At 38.8% G+C, this 16,533-nt stretch overlaps 1 protein-coding gene across 2 annotated transcripts in view; it reads right to left on the bottom strand.

Moving 5' to 3' along the window:
• Positions 1 to 203: 203 nt before the first annotated feature.
• The window catches only part of LOC141512811 (C-type lectin domain family 4 member F-like), a 28,029-nt gene continuing 11,699 nt past the window's right edge, over positions 204 to 16,533 (bottom strand). Inside the window, exons 2-6 of one of the 2 annotated variants that reach the window (XM_074222074.1) lie at positions 12,058 to 12,168; positions 11,362 to 11,511; positions 10,049 to 10,200; positions 2,412 to 2,527; positions 204 to 1,522 (exon numbers count right to left, since the gene is read on the bottom strand). In XM_074222074.1, coding sequence (XP_074078175.1) covers positions 1,375 to 1,522; positions 2,412 to 2,527; positions 10,049 to 10,200; positions 11,362 to 11,511; positions 12,058 to 12,168 — 677 coding nt within the window. In that variant the 3' untranslated portion in view covers positions 204 to 1,374. The remainder of the gene's footprint in view (positions 1,523 to 2,411; positions 2,528 to 10,048; positions 10,201 to 11,361; positions 11,512 to 12,057; positions 12,169 to 16,533) is intronic. The other variant, XM_074222085.1, reaches the window with a different exon arrangement.

Here is a 16,533-nt window from a genome sequence, read left to right as displayed (position 1 = left end):
GTGTGACCCTGGGCAAGTCACTTCACCTTGTTTGTCTCAGTTTCCTCATCCATAAAATAAGTTGAAGGAATGGCCAACCATTCCAGTTTCTCTGCTAAGAAAACCCCCAATGAGGTCACAAAGAGTTAGACAGGATTGATCAATAAATAATGAATATTCACATATATGAACTCTATATACACACATACATACATACATACTGGGTGCGCTATGTGCACAGACAAATTATATATTGTCTATAGCATCTATATTCTCTATGTAAAATGCATGCTACATAGCATATACGTATGTGTGTAGAGTGTAGGTATATACTATGTTTATGCATCCATGATATATTACATGTTTATCCTATGAAATACAGATGCATCTGTACTCTATACATGCAGTATGTGTTTATGGCATCTATATGAAATAAATGCAAAGAAATCCCAAAGGGAAGATGTTGCCAGCAACTGGTAGGGCAAGAGAATGGAAGAGCTTCATTTTGGAGATGGTGCCTCAGCTACATCATTAAGGGTGCCAGGGACATCATCTGCCAGAGATGAGGAATGAGTGATTTCCAGATTGCCAGGGGAGATTACCTGAGGCGGAGAATGGGCTAACAGGGAGCAGTCATTTTGAATGGATTGGGGGATAGGTGAATAGAAGAAAGAAGACTGGAAAACCTTAAATGCCAGGCTAAGGAGTCTGTATTTTGTGCGGATTTCCTTCATACTGCTGGAGGGACTTTGGGGGGTGGGGGTAGGGAAGCAAGATGGGGGGGGATTGTAAAACTCAATATCTTTAATAAAACTAAATTAAAAAATTAAAAAAAATCATCTAATCTACCTGTTGATGAGGCTAGAATGCCATTAGAGTGTAACCAAATTAGAGCATTTGCATTAGAAAGGGCCTAAGCAATGAGCTCATCCAACCTATTCATCTTACAGATGAGAAAAAGGAGAGAGAGATGAATTGACTTACCCAAAGTCACACATCCAATGTATAGCAAAACTGGGATGAGTTCAGGCTTTCTAAAGTCAAGGCTAATTAAATCTTACCCTTCATTACCTACGTTTGCTTTGGGTAAACTGCTGTCCTCCCAAGAGGACTTGGGATCCTCTTGTAAAATGCACAAATTGGTGGAAGTATTTTTCCCCATCAAAGATCCCATAATATTTGTTGAGTGAACAGAGGAGTCTGGCCTGACTCACTTTGGGTCTTTTCTATTCTACCTAGGGTGGGAAAGGGGATTACAGAGAAAAGGGAGCAGTGTGGAGGAAGGTGTCACGGGACTCAGAGTCGTTGACTTGCCCATTGTCTCAAGGGTTAAGTGTTTCCTTTAGGACTTAGAGTGGTAGGGAAAAGAGGGGTGACTCCAGCCAGTCAACAGCTCTACAGGGATATCTTGCAGATCCAATTTTCTTTTGAGTTGCAGTTCAAATCATTCCAGGACCTCAGGTCTCCCGGAACCATATGGATACAATCTTCTGTTAGTCCCTGTTCTTGATGCCAGTTATCTGGTTGATTGGGCATCCAGAACCTAGGAACAAAGGAGAAGCTCAGCGCAATTGAACCTAGTCTCCCTGTAATCAGAACTCTTTCAGAACAAAATTCTTAAACAAGAAAAACTTAGAGGCCCCCATGGATGTGTCTGGCGGGGTGGGTGGACAAGAGCTAAAGAGGGATGAACTTCCAGGCAAGTACTGACAGTAGATGAGAAATCCTGGGGATGAATCCTCATACATCAGAAGATTTGGGTTAGACTCCTTAGGCCCTCATAGAATTCCTTCCCTAGATTTTCCTTCCTTAATCAACTCTCTTTCATCTTGTGTCTAGTTGGATTGTCAGCATTTATATGGAGTTTTAAAGTTTGAGAAGCCTATTGGAAAGCAGGTGCTATTCTTAATAGACACACATGGGGATGACGGCATCTCCCTGCAGGCCTAAGATGAGGATCAAATAAGATAATATTGGTAAAATCTGCAGCACAGAAGGGGTAGGCAACCAGTGTGTGGTGTGTGTGTGTGTGTGTGTGTGTGTGTGTGTGTGCACGTGCACATGCATGTCTCCCATGCATGTACAAATGATCAGGGAGACTCTTAGGGAATCAGCTTCTAGGCTTCTGTGGGGGCCCAGAGCCCTCTTTCCAAAGTTTTGGCTCCATTTTCTCTCTTGGCTTTCCTTATGTTCACGCTTGGGAAAAGGAGACATCAGGGTGGTACAAAATAAGGGAACACACATTTGTGAGATGTATACAGACACTACACACACTGTCTCTTTATGTCTCTGCCTCTCTCTTTTTTAAAATCTCTGTCTTTGTCTCTTTGTCCCTCTCTATTTCTCTATCTCTGTTTCTTTGCTGTCTGTCTCTCCCCCTTTCCCCCCTCCTACAAGAGAATCGAGAGGAATTGATGACAAGTTGGACTCACCGTGCGGACTTAGATTCATCATAGGGGCTCCCATCCACCCAGTGCCAGATACCCTCACTGCCCTTGTCAGTCAAGCCAATCCAATGGGAGGTTTTAATTGTTCTGAAAAGAAATGCCTACAGAGGAAAATAAGCATGCATATTATTTGTACATATATATAATCTGATACTATGGAGAATCCCAAGTGAGAGCTAGGCTTGGTGACTAGGTAATTCCTGGCCCTGATAAAATGAACAGAGAGATTCTCTTAGGGAATCAATCAAATAAATATTTAATGCAATCTTAAACCTGGAAAAGAGAACTTTTCATCCATCCTGGGGAGCGACTTGCTCCAGGGTCTTGGAAAGATGGTCATTCAGGTGTGAGTCAGCCCGAGTTTATGGGGAAGATGGTTTAAGACCATTTTTTGAAGCAGTCCATCCTATTAGGAAAAGTCCTAATTACCAGGATGTTCTTTTTATTGTTTTGCATTCTACTTCCCTGAATCTATAACCCATTTGTTCCTTTGGGGACAATTCAGAAAAATCCTTGGCTCCTCTTCTACTTCAAAAGTCATCATATTTACTGCCTCCCCCCCTAGTCTTCTGTTCTGTAGGCTAGGCATCCCCAGTTCTTTCTTTCTTCCTTATATGCCAGGCAGAGATTGTCCAACCCTCAGAAAAAGCCCTTGAATCATTTAATCTGGTGCTGCCACAGCAAGTGCAGGTGGGACTTGAAATTCAATAAATCTAGGAGCTTTTTAGGGGAAAATTAATTAAATGTTTAATCAAATATAGCAGGTAAATTTTTAAGTTGAAAATTTTGCATGACCCATGATGATGTTATAAATATCCAAAGATAACCTTCATCTTCCTGTGAATCTGTGTGGTATAACAGAAAATCATTGAATATTTAAATGGAGAAATTTTCATTCAAAGTTTAGGCAAGACCTAGCTGACTCAAATGAATGTTCTGGTGTAGATAGATCATAGTCTCTGTAGAGGCACTACCACAACCAGGGTATAACAGAGCAGCCTCTGAAGGAGATTAGTGACCCCACCTTTATCCACCATCTGGAAATCCTTTAGCCTCAGACATGTGAACCTCTACACATACTCCCATGAGTGTGATTTTCTATTTGTGCCCTCTATGTGAACACTCCCTGACTAATGCTGGGTTATTTGGGAGAGGGAACCCTAGCTTTAATGACATGACATCTTGTAGGTACTTTTCCTACTAAGCCATTTCCATAAATGCTGTTTAGCCATTTTCAGTCATATCTGACTTTTTGTGACCCCCATCTGGAGTTTTCTTGGTAAAGAAACTGGAGTGCTTTGCTTTGGCCTTTTCCAGCTCATTTTCCAGTTGAAGAAACTGAGGCAAACAGGGTTAAGTTTCTTGCTCAGAGTCACACAGGTAGTAAGTGTCTGAGGACAGATTTGAACTCAGGTTTTCTTGACTCCAGGTTTAGTGTTTTATTTACTGGGTCACCTTAGCTGTTTTGAGCAAACTCTTACTCTGGTTGTCTATTGAAGTGCAGAAGTTATAGTTTTAGGACTGAGATCCTAACAGTACTTTGACCTTGAGGTAGATGTTAATTGGACTGGAACTGGTCTCTGACCTGTGGGTGACCAGATTTGAACAAAGTAGACCAGAGATAGGAGAGTTCAGAATCAAATAGAAGTTTAATTTCACATATGTGCAAGCATTTCCCTCACTTTCTGGCTATTTTTGTTCAGTGGTTCAGTGATTCCATTTAAATTTATGTTAGAAGTGGAGTTGGACACATAACTGGGTCAATGAACTCTCTGGTACCAGTGAGAATGGACACGGCTCCATTTATTTCTCCAGAAATAATCCTCCCTCATCTGCTAGAGCTCTGTCTTTTTCTCTGATGCAGTCATCTGATCTCCCTTTGGTTGAGTTCAGCATTCTTTATTTTTTTTTTAATTAAATTTTACTTTTTTCCAACTACATGTTAAGTTTCTCATCACTGAATTTTGGTAAGATTTTGAGTTACATATTTTTTTCTGCCTCCTTTTCTTCCCCTCTCCTCCCTATGACTGAGTAATCTTATATAGGTTATATATGTATAATCTTAACACATTTTCGTATTAATAATGTCACAAAAGAACAATCAGAACTAAAGGGAAAAAACCATGAGAAAAAAAATCCATAAAGCCAATTTTAAAAAGTGAAAATGTATGATTTGGTCTGCATTCAGATTCTCTAGTTTTTTCCTCTCAATATGGATGGCATTTTCTATCACATCTTTTAGATTCTTTGGATCATTAGACTACTGAGAGGAGATAAGTCTATCATAGGTGATCATCCCCACAATATTGTTGTGACTGTGCAGTGCTCTCCTGATTCTGCCCACTTCACTCAGCATCAGTTCATACAAATCTTTCCAGGCTTTCTTGAAATCTCCCTGCTCATGATTTCCTATGGAACAATAGTACTCTTTAGCATTCATGTACTTCAATTCGTTGTCATTCCTCAATTGATAGGCAGCCCTCGATGTCCAAATCTTTGCCACGACAAAAAAGTTGCTATAAACATTCTTCTACATGTGGGGCTTTCCCCCTTTTATTTGACCCCTTTGGGATCCAGATCTAGTAGGGATATTATTTTATCAAAGTTCTTTGTGAGGAAAACTCCAAAGCCTCTTCCTTGACCCTGTATCACTCTGGTAAGGCTCTCCTTTTTAATCGTACATTTGTTCATTGGCCTCCAGTGACCATGTTCCTATTGAATTTGGCTCTGCATTCTCCTGGATAACTTGTGTGTCTTAGTAAAACCAGTTAATAATAATTATTTACTCTGTTAAAACTGTCTGCATCATTTTTGTGTTGTGAGCCACCTTGTTGTTTGTATCTGTCTTGTCAGGAAAATGGACGTCACTTGCAAGTGTTCCAACGTTTTCTGTAACCCCATGATTTGGAGAGGATACCAGGGCCCATAATTTTCCATAACTCTACTGTAGAATATGGGGAGTCTAGACCAGTGAGCCTGATCTCAATTCTTGGCAACATTCTAGAAAGTTTAGTTAAAGTGATAGTTAGTGAATGTCTATTAAAAAAAGCAAAGAGTTGGCAAAGTTTCATGTCATAAACCAGTAGCTGACTGATGCTTATTATGACTCTGATCCAATCATCTTGGGAGATTTAATCAACTACATCCTGTTAAAAAATTAGTTCACCTTTTTAGTCAAAGGGAAAGCTAATGGCCCCTTGGATCTATGCAGTTCCCTCCTTTGCTGCTTTATGCAGTTTATAACAGACAAAAAATTGTGTCCTATCACAGTAACTGAGTCCCCAATTACAACATCCAGACATAGGTTTGTCTCTGTACTTTGAATTTGTTTGTCTCTAGCTAACTTCTGGTCCTCTCAGAACCTCATCAGACTTTTTTTCTATTTCACCATACTGCAAGATCATGTCCACCCTGAGATTTACAGCTCCTCATTACCCCCCACCCCCACCCCAGGAGTCCTTCCTTCTGATTGGTGGAAGGCTGACAGTGGACAGCTCCTTTCATATCCCCATACAAGGAAGGGTTCCCTGGGCAGCCATCTCATAAATTCCCATTTGGCTGAAGGATTCATCCTGCCTTCAGGTAGGTATCCTCCCTCCCCCCCTTTTTTTAGTTTCTTTTTATTTGTTAGCTTCACCCATTAGCTTGTGGGCTTGAAGGCAGGGACTATCTTTTATCTTTGTATGTCCAGCACTTGGGACAATGGGTGGTACATTGTAGGTGCTTCATGTTTCTTTACGTTTGAGGTAAAAATGGAGATACAGGAAATGTTCAGGTAAAAGAAACAAGAAGAAAATATTACAGCATCTGTAATTGAAGAGGAATAAGGAAGAAAAGTTGAGGAAAACCCAGACCTACCTTTATAACTTCCCTTAGTTCTAAAAGAGCTCTGTATAACCAGTCATTTCAGTCTGAATTTTCTGTTCCTAGGAGTCTGCAGGGCACCAGTTACCCTCTCTGAGCTCTTCTTTCTCTGTTGTAGCTCAGTTCTTTTATTTTCTGCTTTCAATCAGTCCTGTCATTTTTACTTGTTATGCTTTTTTCCATGTCCCCGATTCTTTCTCTTTCATGAATTCTTTGTCGAGCCAGGAAGGCTGTCCTTCATTGTTCCTGCTGCTCAGTTCTCAGGGTCTCTACTCTTTTCTTTCAGTGTCTCAAACACAGTATGTATCTCTTTAAGAACTCCGAGGGTATGACTCATATATGCCTTCTAGTTCAATTGCTTCCAGATTGTTCCCAAATTGTTCTCCTAAATTGTTCCCAAATTGTTCTCAGGGCTAAGAGGGGAATAATTGTCCTTCTGCATTAGAAATCCTAGGGTGCCAGTGAATTTTCAAACTACCTATCATGATGGGAACAAAACCAGATTATTTCCTTTTTTGGCAAGTTTATTATACAGAATGTTTTTTTTTTTTTTAAAAACACACACCATTTATTAAGCGCTTTCTAGTCTCAGAAAAAATGCTAAGCACACAAGACACAAATTTAAATCCCTGCTCTCAAGTAACTTGCATTCTAAGGGGAAAGACAACACCAGTAAAGGGCACAATGGTCCAGGAGCAGTTCTTTGGACCAAGGAAAGGTGCTAGGTATCAACGAGCAATTGATTGGCATATCCTTTGTGGAACTGGAAAACGGTGGAGGTACTTGACTGGCAACACTACATGGAGGTGTCTAGGAAATGAAACTGTACAAGATAAGGAGAAAGTGCATCCATTTTGAGAGTGGGATCTTTTCTTTCCAATGGAGGTGAAGGTTGGGGCTCCCATTATTACATGGAGATGGCTTACAGGTGCTAGATTGACTGGTAGAACAGGGGATTGCTTTAGGGGTAATTTATTTGAATTTTTATTTGTTTTATTTTTCTTTAATAGTTTTTAAAATCAATTGTATATATATATATATATATATATATATATATATATATATATATATATTTTCTGACATTAACTTTTTTTTTTACATTTTTGCAAGGCAAATGGGGTTAAGTGGCTTGCCCAAGGCCTTGCAGCTAGGTAATTATTAAGTGTCTGAGACTGGATTTGAACCCAGGTACTCCTGACTCCAAGGCTGGTGCTTTATTTACTATGCCACCTAGCCACCCCTTCCAACACTAACTTTTTAAAAAATTTTTTCCTCCTAATATCTCCCCCCATCTCTGAGAGAGCAAGCAATCTGATATGTTGTACACGCACAACCATGTTATGCTTATTTCCATATTAGTCATGTGAAAGGAGAATCAGATCAAAAGAGAAAAATCACGAGAAAGGAAAATCCCCCTAACAAACAAAACACTGAATATATATTCTACTTTGATCTTCATTCAGACTCCATAATTCTTTCTTTGGATATGGATGGCATTTTCCATCACAACTGACCTGGATTTTTAGCAAAACTTCCTTCGCTATTTTAATGGACAAGATAGAGGAATGAAAGCTAGATAAAATATCTTTGAGTTGTATTGGAATTGTGTTAGAACTGGTTGAATGATAAGACCCAAAGAATAATCATTACTGATTTATTTTTTAACTTGGAAGGAGATGTCTAGTGAGAACCTCAGGGACCTATGTTTGGTTTTATACTGTTTATCCATTTTATCAGGATTTGGCTATAGGCTTAGATGGTATGTTTATGAGATTTTCAGCAGCTCCGGAACTGGGAGGAATAGACTCAATTTCCAAAAACCTCTTGAAGAGCTAGAACATTGGATTGAATCTCATTCGATAAAAAGAGGTAAATGTTAAGTCTTCATATGGGTTCGAAAAATCACCTATATAAATATGGGCAAGTATAACTGGACAGATCATTGGAAAAGATCTGAGGGTTCTAGCAGACTGCAAACTCAATGACTCAACTGTATGACTCAATAGTGGAAAAACAGATGCAATTTGGGGTTGCTTTAAGGAAGATATGATGTCCAGGGTTAGTTATAATTTCATTGCATTAGGTTCAAGTCAGAAACCATAAGAGGACATTGTATTTAGTTCCAGGCACCACAGTTTAAGGAGAACATTAATGTACAGTTGTAGAATACCTAAGAAGAGGACTGTTGGGATGGTGAAAAGCTTTGGGTTCATGTCATTTTATGATTGGTTGAAGAAATTGAAGGTATTTTGTCTGGAAAAGACATTTCCATATTCATGGAAATATGACTTCTATCTTCAATTAACATTAATAATAATAATAATATTGAATATTTATATACTCCTTAAAATTTACAAAGTATTTTACATATATTAACCCATTTGAATCAGGCAACTATCCTGCAAAGCAGATGCTATATATGGAGAATTTTTTTCCATTTTTGAACTGAGACAACTGAAAGTCAGAGTTTGAGGGATAGTCTCATGGTCACAGAACTGGCAAGTGGGATATATGTGGGGTTGGAAAATAGGCTAGATTTGTTCAGCTTAGACCCAAAAGGTGGAATGGAAGAAATCAGGAAGTAGCAGAGGGATGGTTTTAGGTTTGATGTCAAGAAAAACTTGAGAGTTTTTCCAACAATGGGAGTCATCCCAAAGTAGAAAGGGCTGCCTTCTGAGGTGGGGGAGGAATTGATTTCAACTGAAGCCTGGATGACCATTTGTCAGTAGTCAAGAGAGGATTCTTGTTAAGATATCAGTTGGACTTACTAGATGACTTTTTTTTCAGTCATCCACATTTGTAACTTTAGACTAATCCTTGATCTCTCACCCTCAACCCCAAGTATCCATTCAGTTTGCAAGTCTTGCTTCTATTTCCCAACATTTCTTGATATCATTGCCTTCTTTTCACTCAATTGACTGTTTCAGACCCTCATTCCTTTTCTTCTGAACTATTGCAGTAGCCTTTTAATTGGTATCCCTTCCTCAAGTCTCTTGCTTCTCCAATCCATCCTTCCCAAAGCAGCCAGATTTCTTCAGTGCATATCTGGCTAAGTCACCCCCTTGATCAATAAACTCCAATAGCTTCCTTTTTACATAAAGGATCGAAACCAGGTACCTGTGTTTAGTGCAGAAAGCCCTGAACAGCCTGGCCACAATCTACTTTCCCAGGATGATTAGGTATATCTTCCTTCTCACCCTCTATGGTTTGGCCAAACTTTTCTTCTTAATTCTATCTCATCTCCGTGTCTTTGTACAGATTATCTCTAATGATGGAGATGTATCTCTTGTTACCTCCAATTCGATAAATTCTTTTCCCCTCAAAACTCAGCTCCTAGATGTATCCATTTCTCATCCTCTAAGTTGCTGCTGGTGCCTCTTGTCCCTCTGCAACATGGTTGCCTTGCATTCATTTTATATAGACCCACAAGTGTACACATTTGTCTTTTCCAATAGAATATAACCAACTCAAGGGCAGAGATTTTTGCCTTTTTGGTCTTGACTTTTGTCTTGCTAATGGACTTTGAAGACTCAGGAAGGGAAAGTGAAGCTGATCACTGTGTGTGTGTGTAGCTCTGGAATGACCCACCGTTTTTCCTTATGGGAACTCTAGTATGAAAAAAAGACTTTGCTCCTCTACACTTCCTCTCCCTCATGACCTGTTATTTATGTTGTGTGTCTATGTGCAGGCATGTATATGGATGGACATGTGTGAGTATGTGAGCATGTGTGTTGTGTGCATGCACGTGCATCACAAACCTGTTCCTTCTCTGAGGTCACGGAGGTCAGATTGGAGTCCTTAGACACACAAAACTGCTGAGCCTCTGCCCAGGACTTTTTTTCACTGGAAAAATAGTAGAAATTCTCATCATTCATCCTCCAGCCTTCAGATGAGAGTTTGACGATGGTCCCTTAATAGTCAAAGAGAGACAACATGTGAATAGGAGCTTCCAGAGGTTCTGAATCTTTCTAGGTCATGGATTCCTTTGGTCAGACTAGGGAAGCCTGTGGATTTCTTTTCAGAATAATGTCTTTTAATGGATTAAGTAAATCACATAAGGTTACAAAGAAACTAATTATAGTTAAATACACCTAAGAAATTAAAAAAAAAGTTCCCAGACTCCAGACTATTAACTTCTATAAGATAGAGAAGGAGGAAGCCCAGGAGAATAGCTGAGGTCACCCACAAAGCTTCAGGAATTCTTGAACACTTGAGTGAGACCTATATGTCTTCAGAAGTGGTGGGACTCTGAGAGATGTGGCTCAAGGGAAGGATAGAACCATTGTAGCCAAATGGGACTTGGGAATCCAGGAGTCTTACAAGGACATTGAGATTTTGGAGACAAATAACAGGAGTCCTCTAGGAGAAGAAAATCAGACACTTGTGGTTTGCTTTTGGGATGTCAGTGGCAGCTCCAGGCTCTCAGACTAGAGTCATATAAGATTTATACCCTCTTTATTTGAGTCAGAGTTGAGTGCCACATATATTGTGGCCAATCAGAACTTGGCTGGAAAGCAATTGCCTAAGGGCATCTGAACCATGTTTTTGAATGTCCCTCCCTGAAGACCCAACATCTGGAGGAACAACCTAGGAAATATTCAGATCCACTTGACATAGGATTTATAAAAAGATGATGACAGTGGGGACTCACAGTGGTCAACAAAAATCAACAGATCACAAATGGGGAAGACAAGAGAAGTTCAAAGAAGACCTGAGACCAAGCTGCCAGATGAGCCCCTTAGCTGGGGGAGGTTGGGTAATCCCAGAGAAAGGCACATATATGGGTAGAAAAGTGTTCTGGGGATAGCAGGAAGAAGACAGAGATTTGAAACTTTTGTCAAAGAACTTAATGTAATTGAAGGTTGGTGAAGGTGGGTCACCTAATGGTACTAGGTGCCACTTCTTACATGCCGGCATGGAGAAGACTAAACTATCTCATTGGATTAGGTATTATTAGAATAGTTATTGGATTTATGCCTCAATCCCAGAGAGGTTCCAAAGGAAGAGTCTACCTCAGATCAGCGTAGGATCCCCAAAGGATTGAACTTACCCAGATAGTCACGAAACTTACAATATTTATAATGAAGTTCCTGATAGGAAGCATTGAGTATCTCCAGAGGGCTCTTTACCATTGTCACAGCCAAGGTTGAGTTTTCAGTGGTGCTGTTGGGCTCTGCTTTCCCAGAGACACTTAGGCATGCATTTTTCCATGAACCTAAATCTTGAACAAAAAAGGGCAAGATGCAGTAGGTGCAAGGCAGACTCCCAAGACCATCTTCCAGTTCCTGAGAAAAGTCAGAAAGGGAAGACTAGGACCCAAACTAAGGGCTCATTGACCTGATTGTTGATGATCATGGCAACAGAGGAGCATAGATTTAGATCTGAAAGGGATTGGAGGGGACGAATGGTGCACAACCCACTCATTTTATAAAAAAGGAAACTGAGGCAAAGGGAAGTTAAATGATTTACCTAAAATAACACAAGTGATAAATAGCAGAATCTGGATTTTAATCTGGGATCTCTGACAAACTCTCTTTTTCTATTTCCTGACAGTAATGATGACTGCGTGCTGTCATAGAAATGACAGTCACCTCCAACATCTTGAAAATAACAACAATCCTAAATTCTTTATTGGGGGTGGGGAGAGTGACCTAGATTATTTTCAGTCATTTGGAAGCATCACTGGTCAGACATTTCCTCTTCTATTTTGCTTGACCAGAAGCAGGGGTTTGGAACCTAGCCCCCCACCCCCACCCCGGGGACTTACGCAGAATAGTTATAGCTGTCACAAAAGCCACCACCAACAGAACAAGGAAGATGAGGATGGCATAAAGGATCCTGAGATTCTTGTAGACTGGTGGTATCTCTGCCTTTGGCTCTATATTTGGGGAGGAAAGGAAAGTGTCCATGAGTGGTTCTGGGGTGATGATGCTTGATATCCCTCATTCTTGCAAAAGAGCATGATGGAGGGGCAGCTAGGTGGCACAGTGGATAAAGCACCAGCCCTGGAGTCAGGAGTACCTGGGTTCAAATCTGGTCTCAGACACTTAATAATTACATAGCTGTGTGGCCTTGGGCAAGCCACTTAACCCCGTTTGCCTTGCAAGAAAAAGAAAAAGAAAAAGAGTATGATATCAGGGAGGTAATACCATGACAAGCACATGAAGTGGATTTGAGTGAGGGGGTGCTGTGCCTGGTCACCAGCCTCACTTCCTATTCTGGAGTCATCTGTCTCTAGTGGTCAGCTATGAATTAGGATAATTGGAGATGGCCCTGGATGTGAGGCAATCAGGGTTAAGTGACTTGCCCCAAATCACATAACTAGTAATGTAAAGTGTCTGAGGTCAGATTTGAAGTCAGGTCCTCTTGATTCTAGGGCAGGCGCACTATACACTGCGTCAAAATAGATTCCAAAGTTCAGAACAGGTTCTTTGTCTTTATTGGAGCTGACTGGACTCTTGGCTGCCCCTTCATAGATTTAGAGAAGACTGAAGAGAGATTGAGAGTTATAATAGTTGCCAAGTCTTTTTCTATTCCCTCTTCATTTCATCTCATCCTTTTTATTTTTCTTACATCCTTTCCCATGATATCTTACTTCCTCTTTGTTTTTCTCCCTCTTTCTAAATATATGTTCACATCTGAAAATCTAATTATTTTTGGTTAAACATGTCTGCCTGCAGTGGCCACATAAGTCCTATCTAAATGAAAAAACTTATTTCTAATCATCAAAAATAGATTATTGTGGCTGTTAACAACATTAACATTTTTACAATGCTTTAAGATTTGCAAAGTTATCTCATTTGATCTCCATAACTGTTCTGGGAGGAAGGGGATTTTATGATTTACAAGAATAGAATGAATGCAAAAAACTAGGGAAATGTCTTCATAGACAATATCTCAGATAGGATGTGATAGGGTTGGAACATTACTCTGATATAGGAAATGATGAACAGATTGATTTAGAAAAACATGGTAAGACTTGGACCTATGGAAGAAGATGCTATCTACCTTCAGAATGATGACAAATGACAAGTGGAAATAAGCATGATATGGTATATAAAAAATTTATATATATATTCATTTATACATTCACTCATATGTCTGTGTATGTTTGTAGATATACATATATATGTGTATGTGTATCCATATCCACACAGATATCTCCACACTTAATTGTAGTCTTCTTTAGGATGAAAGGGGAGGGAAGGGGAAAAAAAGTAAAGTAAAAAGTGTACAGTAGGGTGGCTAGGTGGTGCAGTGGATAGAGCACTGGCCCTGGAGTCAGGAGGACCTGAGTTCAAATACGACCTCAGACACTTAATAATAATTACCTAGCTGTGTGACCTTGGGCAAGTCACTTAACCCCATTGCCTTGAAAACCCCCCCAAAAAAAGTGTATAGTAGAGAACAAAAGAGATCCAATAGGGAAGCAAAGAAAAATTGGGCAGTTTTAAAGCGATGTATAGTATTTATGATATAGGTTTCCTTGAAATGGAAATATGTGGTTTTATGTTGAATCCTCTCTTATGGTTGGCTATGTACATGGCAACATTTGCTTTTTTCTTTTATTAATTTGTATTTAATTTTAAAATAAAATATCTACAGAAAAGAAAGTTAAAAACTTTTTTCATATGTAATTGAGAAAAAATAAAATATTGTTTCTTTACAAAATAAGACTATGCTCATGAATCATCTTCAAGTCTGAATATACAATGGTGAGAAGGACTTCTCAGTGGAAGGTTCACCTCCCCACCCCACCACCTCAACCTCCCTTAAGAAGATTAATAAAAGGATTTATTACAAAGCAATTTTTATAGAAAACATAAGGGATAAAAAAATAATAAAAAATACCATAAGGGATGAAGGACATAGAAAATAGAGAATTTTAACAATATAATAGCCTTTTGCTTGAATAAAATAAATAAGGACAGAATTAAAGGGAAATTATAGGTATGGAATATTAGTATTTGAAAGATATATAGTATTAGTATTAAGATTTGCAAAGCATTTAAAAAATATTGCTTATGAGGCAAAGTAAAGATGATGAAGAAAAGTCAAGAAGTTGCTTGAGTTCTCCTAAGTTTTCCTTGAAACAACTTTAAGTCAGATCTAAAAAATGAATTCTGGAGCAACAAAACCCATAAAAGGATGGAGAGAAATAATTTCCAGGTCAAAATAACTTTGAAAGTCTGGAGGAAAGGTCTTACTTGGATAGAAGAGGAGTTCAGAACAGTGCAGGTGGTATATGGATAAGGCAGCAGGAGACTCTGACCTCAGCACAGATCACCAACTAAAATTCTGGGCCCTGGCTCAGCAATCCTACAACATAGTGGGTCAGCTGTAGGACCTCCAGCTTACAATGCAACAAGCCAGTTGTCAGGCCCTTGGACCCTGATGCAAGAAGATTGGGACAATGCCCCCTGTGTCCCAGGACTAGAGATAAACTTTAAAAGTCATGAAATAGGTTGGAGAATGAGCAAACCAAACAAATAAACAAAAATCCCTGACCACAGAAAGCTGCAATGGCAACAGGAAAGATCAAAACAAAAATCCAAAGAGGGCAACAATGTCAAAACACCTACATGCAAAGCCTCAAAGAGAAATATAAATGGATCTCAGTTTCCAAAAGACCTCCTGGACAAGCTCAAAATCTTTTAAAAAATCAAAAAGAAGTAGAACAAAAATTGACAAAAGAAATGAGAGCTAATGGTTTGGTAAAGAAGTTAAAAAAAATAGAAAACTATATACAAAAAATTCACTGAAGAAAACAACTCCAAATGGAAAAGGAAGGGCAAAAATCTCTTGAAGAAAATGCTTACTTAAAAATTAGAGTTAGGTAAGAAGAAACTAATAGCTCCATAAGGCATCAAGAATCAGTCAGTTAAACCAAATTAAAAGAATGAAAAAATAGAAGAAAATATGAACTATCTCAATGGAAAATAACTGATCTAGATTTTTCTATTTTAGATCCAAAGAAGATAATTTAAGAATTATTGAATTACCTGAAAGTCATGATTAAGAAAAAGAATCTATGTGGCATCTTTCAAGAAACTATGCTAGGTGGAGCAGTGGATAGAGCACTGGCCCTGGAGTCAGGAGTACCTGACTTCAAACCTGGTCTCAGACACTTAATAATTACCTAGTTGTATGGCCTTGGGCAAGCCACTTAACCCCATTAGCCTTGCAAAAAACTAAAAAACAAACAAACAAACAAAAAGGAAACTATCTAGAAAAACTGCCCTGATATCTTCGAACTGGGAGTAAAATGGTAATTAAAAGAATTCATTGATCACCTTCTGAGATTACAAAATGAAATAATATTATACCCAAATTCCAGAACTCTCTAGTCAAGGAGAAAAAAATGCAAACAGAGAATTCAGGCTTACTACCATGGTACAGACCTCATACTGTGAAATCAGAATTATACAGGATTTAACTTCTACCTTAAAGGATCAGAGGACTGGAAAAATTCAGAGGTAAAGAAGTTTGAATTACAACCAAGAATCAACTATACAGCAAAAGAGCATTATCTTCTAATGGAAAAATGGATATTTAATGAAAAAAGAGCACTTTTAAATGTTCCTGATGTAAAGACCAGTATTAAAGAAAAAATTGATTTTCAAATACAAGATTTAAAAGAAACATAAAAAGGTAAACAAGAAAGAAAGAGAAGCATAAATTATTTAATAAATCAAATTGCTTACATCCCTACATGGGAAGATACTACTTGTAACTCTTAAGAACTGTATTTTTTTTTTATTAGGGCAGTTAAGAGTATCCATTGACAGAGGATGCAAATGTAAATGAATCATCCAGAAGCATTTCATCTGAGCAAGTTAGTAGACTAGGAAAACTAGGAGGAACTGAAGCTTTATGGGTGTAGAGAAAGGGGTCATCGAGAAGATCAGATTGAATGGATTGTTCATTTCCCTTGTCTAGTATAAATTTCACTGATAGCCTAAAGGAAGGTACCTAAATATTGAGGTAAACTTCCCCATGATGTTATGGCCTAAATTAGTGGTACAGACCTCATTCTGTGGAATCTCTTACAACTCAAGCTTACCACATACTAAGGTCTTCTGGCTTCAGAGCTGATGCTCTTTCTTGGTCAGGGAACCAAATGATGAAGTTTAGGTTGAGTCTTAGTGAAAAATTCATGAGACAATGAGTTATAAGGGATATAAAATTAGGTTTATTTCCTTCAAAAGCATGAACAGAGTTCCTATTGGAATTCTCCCTCCCT

Source organism: Macrotis lagotis, chromosome 1, assembly GCF_037893015.1.
Source record: "Macrotis lagotis isolate mMagLag1 chromosome 1, bilby.v1.9.chrom.fasta, whole genome shotgun sequence".
Classification (NCBI taxonomy): domain Eukaryota; kingdom Metazoa; phylum Chordata; class Mammalia; order Peramelemorphia; family Peramelidae; genus Macrotis; species Macrotis lagotis.
Note: the sequence above shows the minus strand (reverse complement) of the source record. Positions and strands in the feature narration are given on the sequence as shown.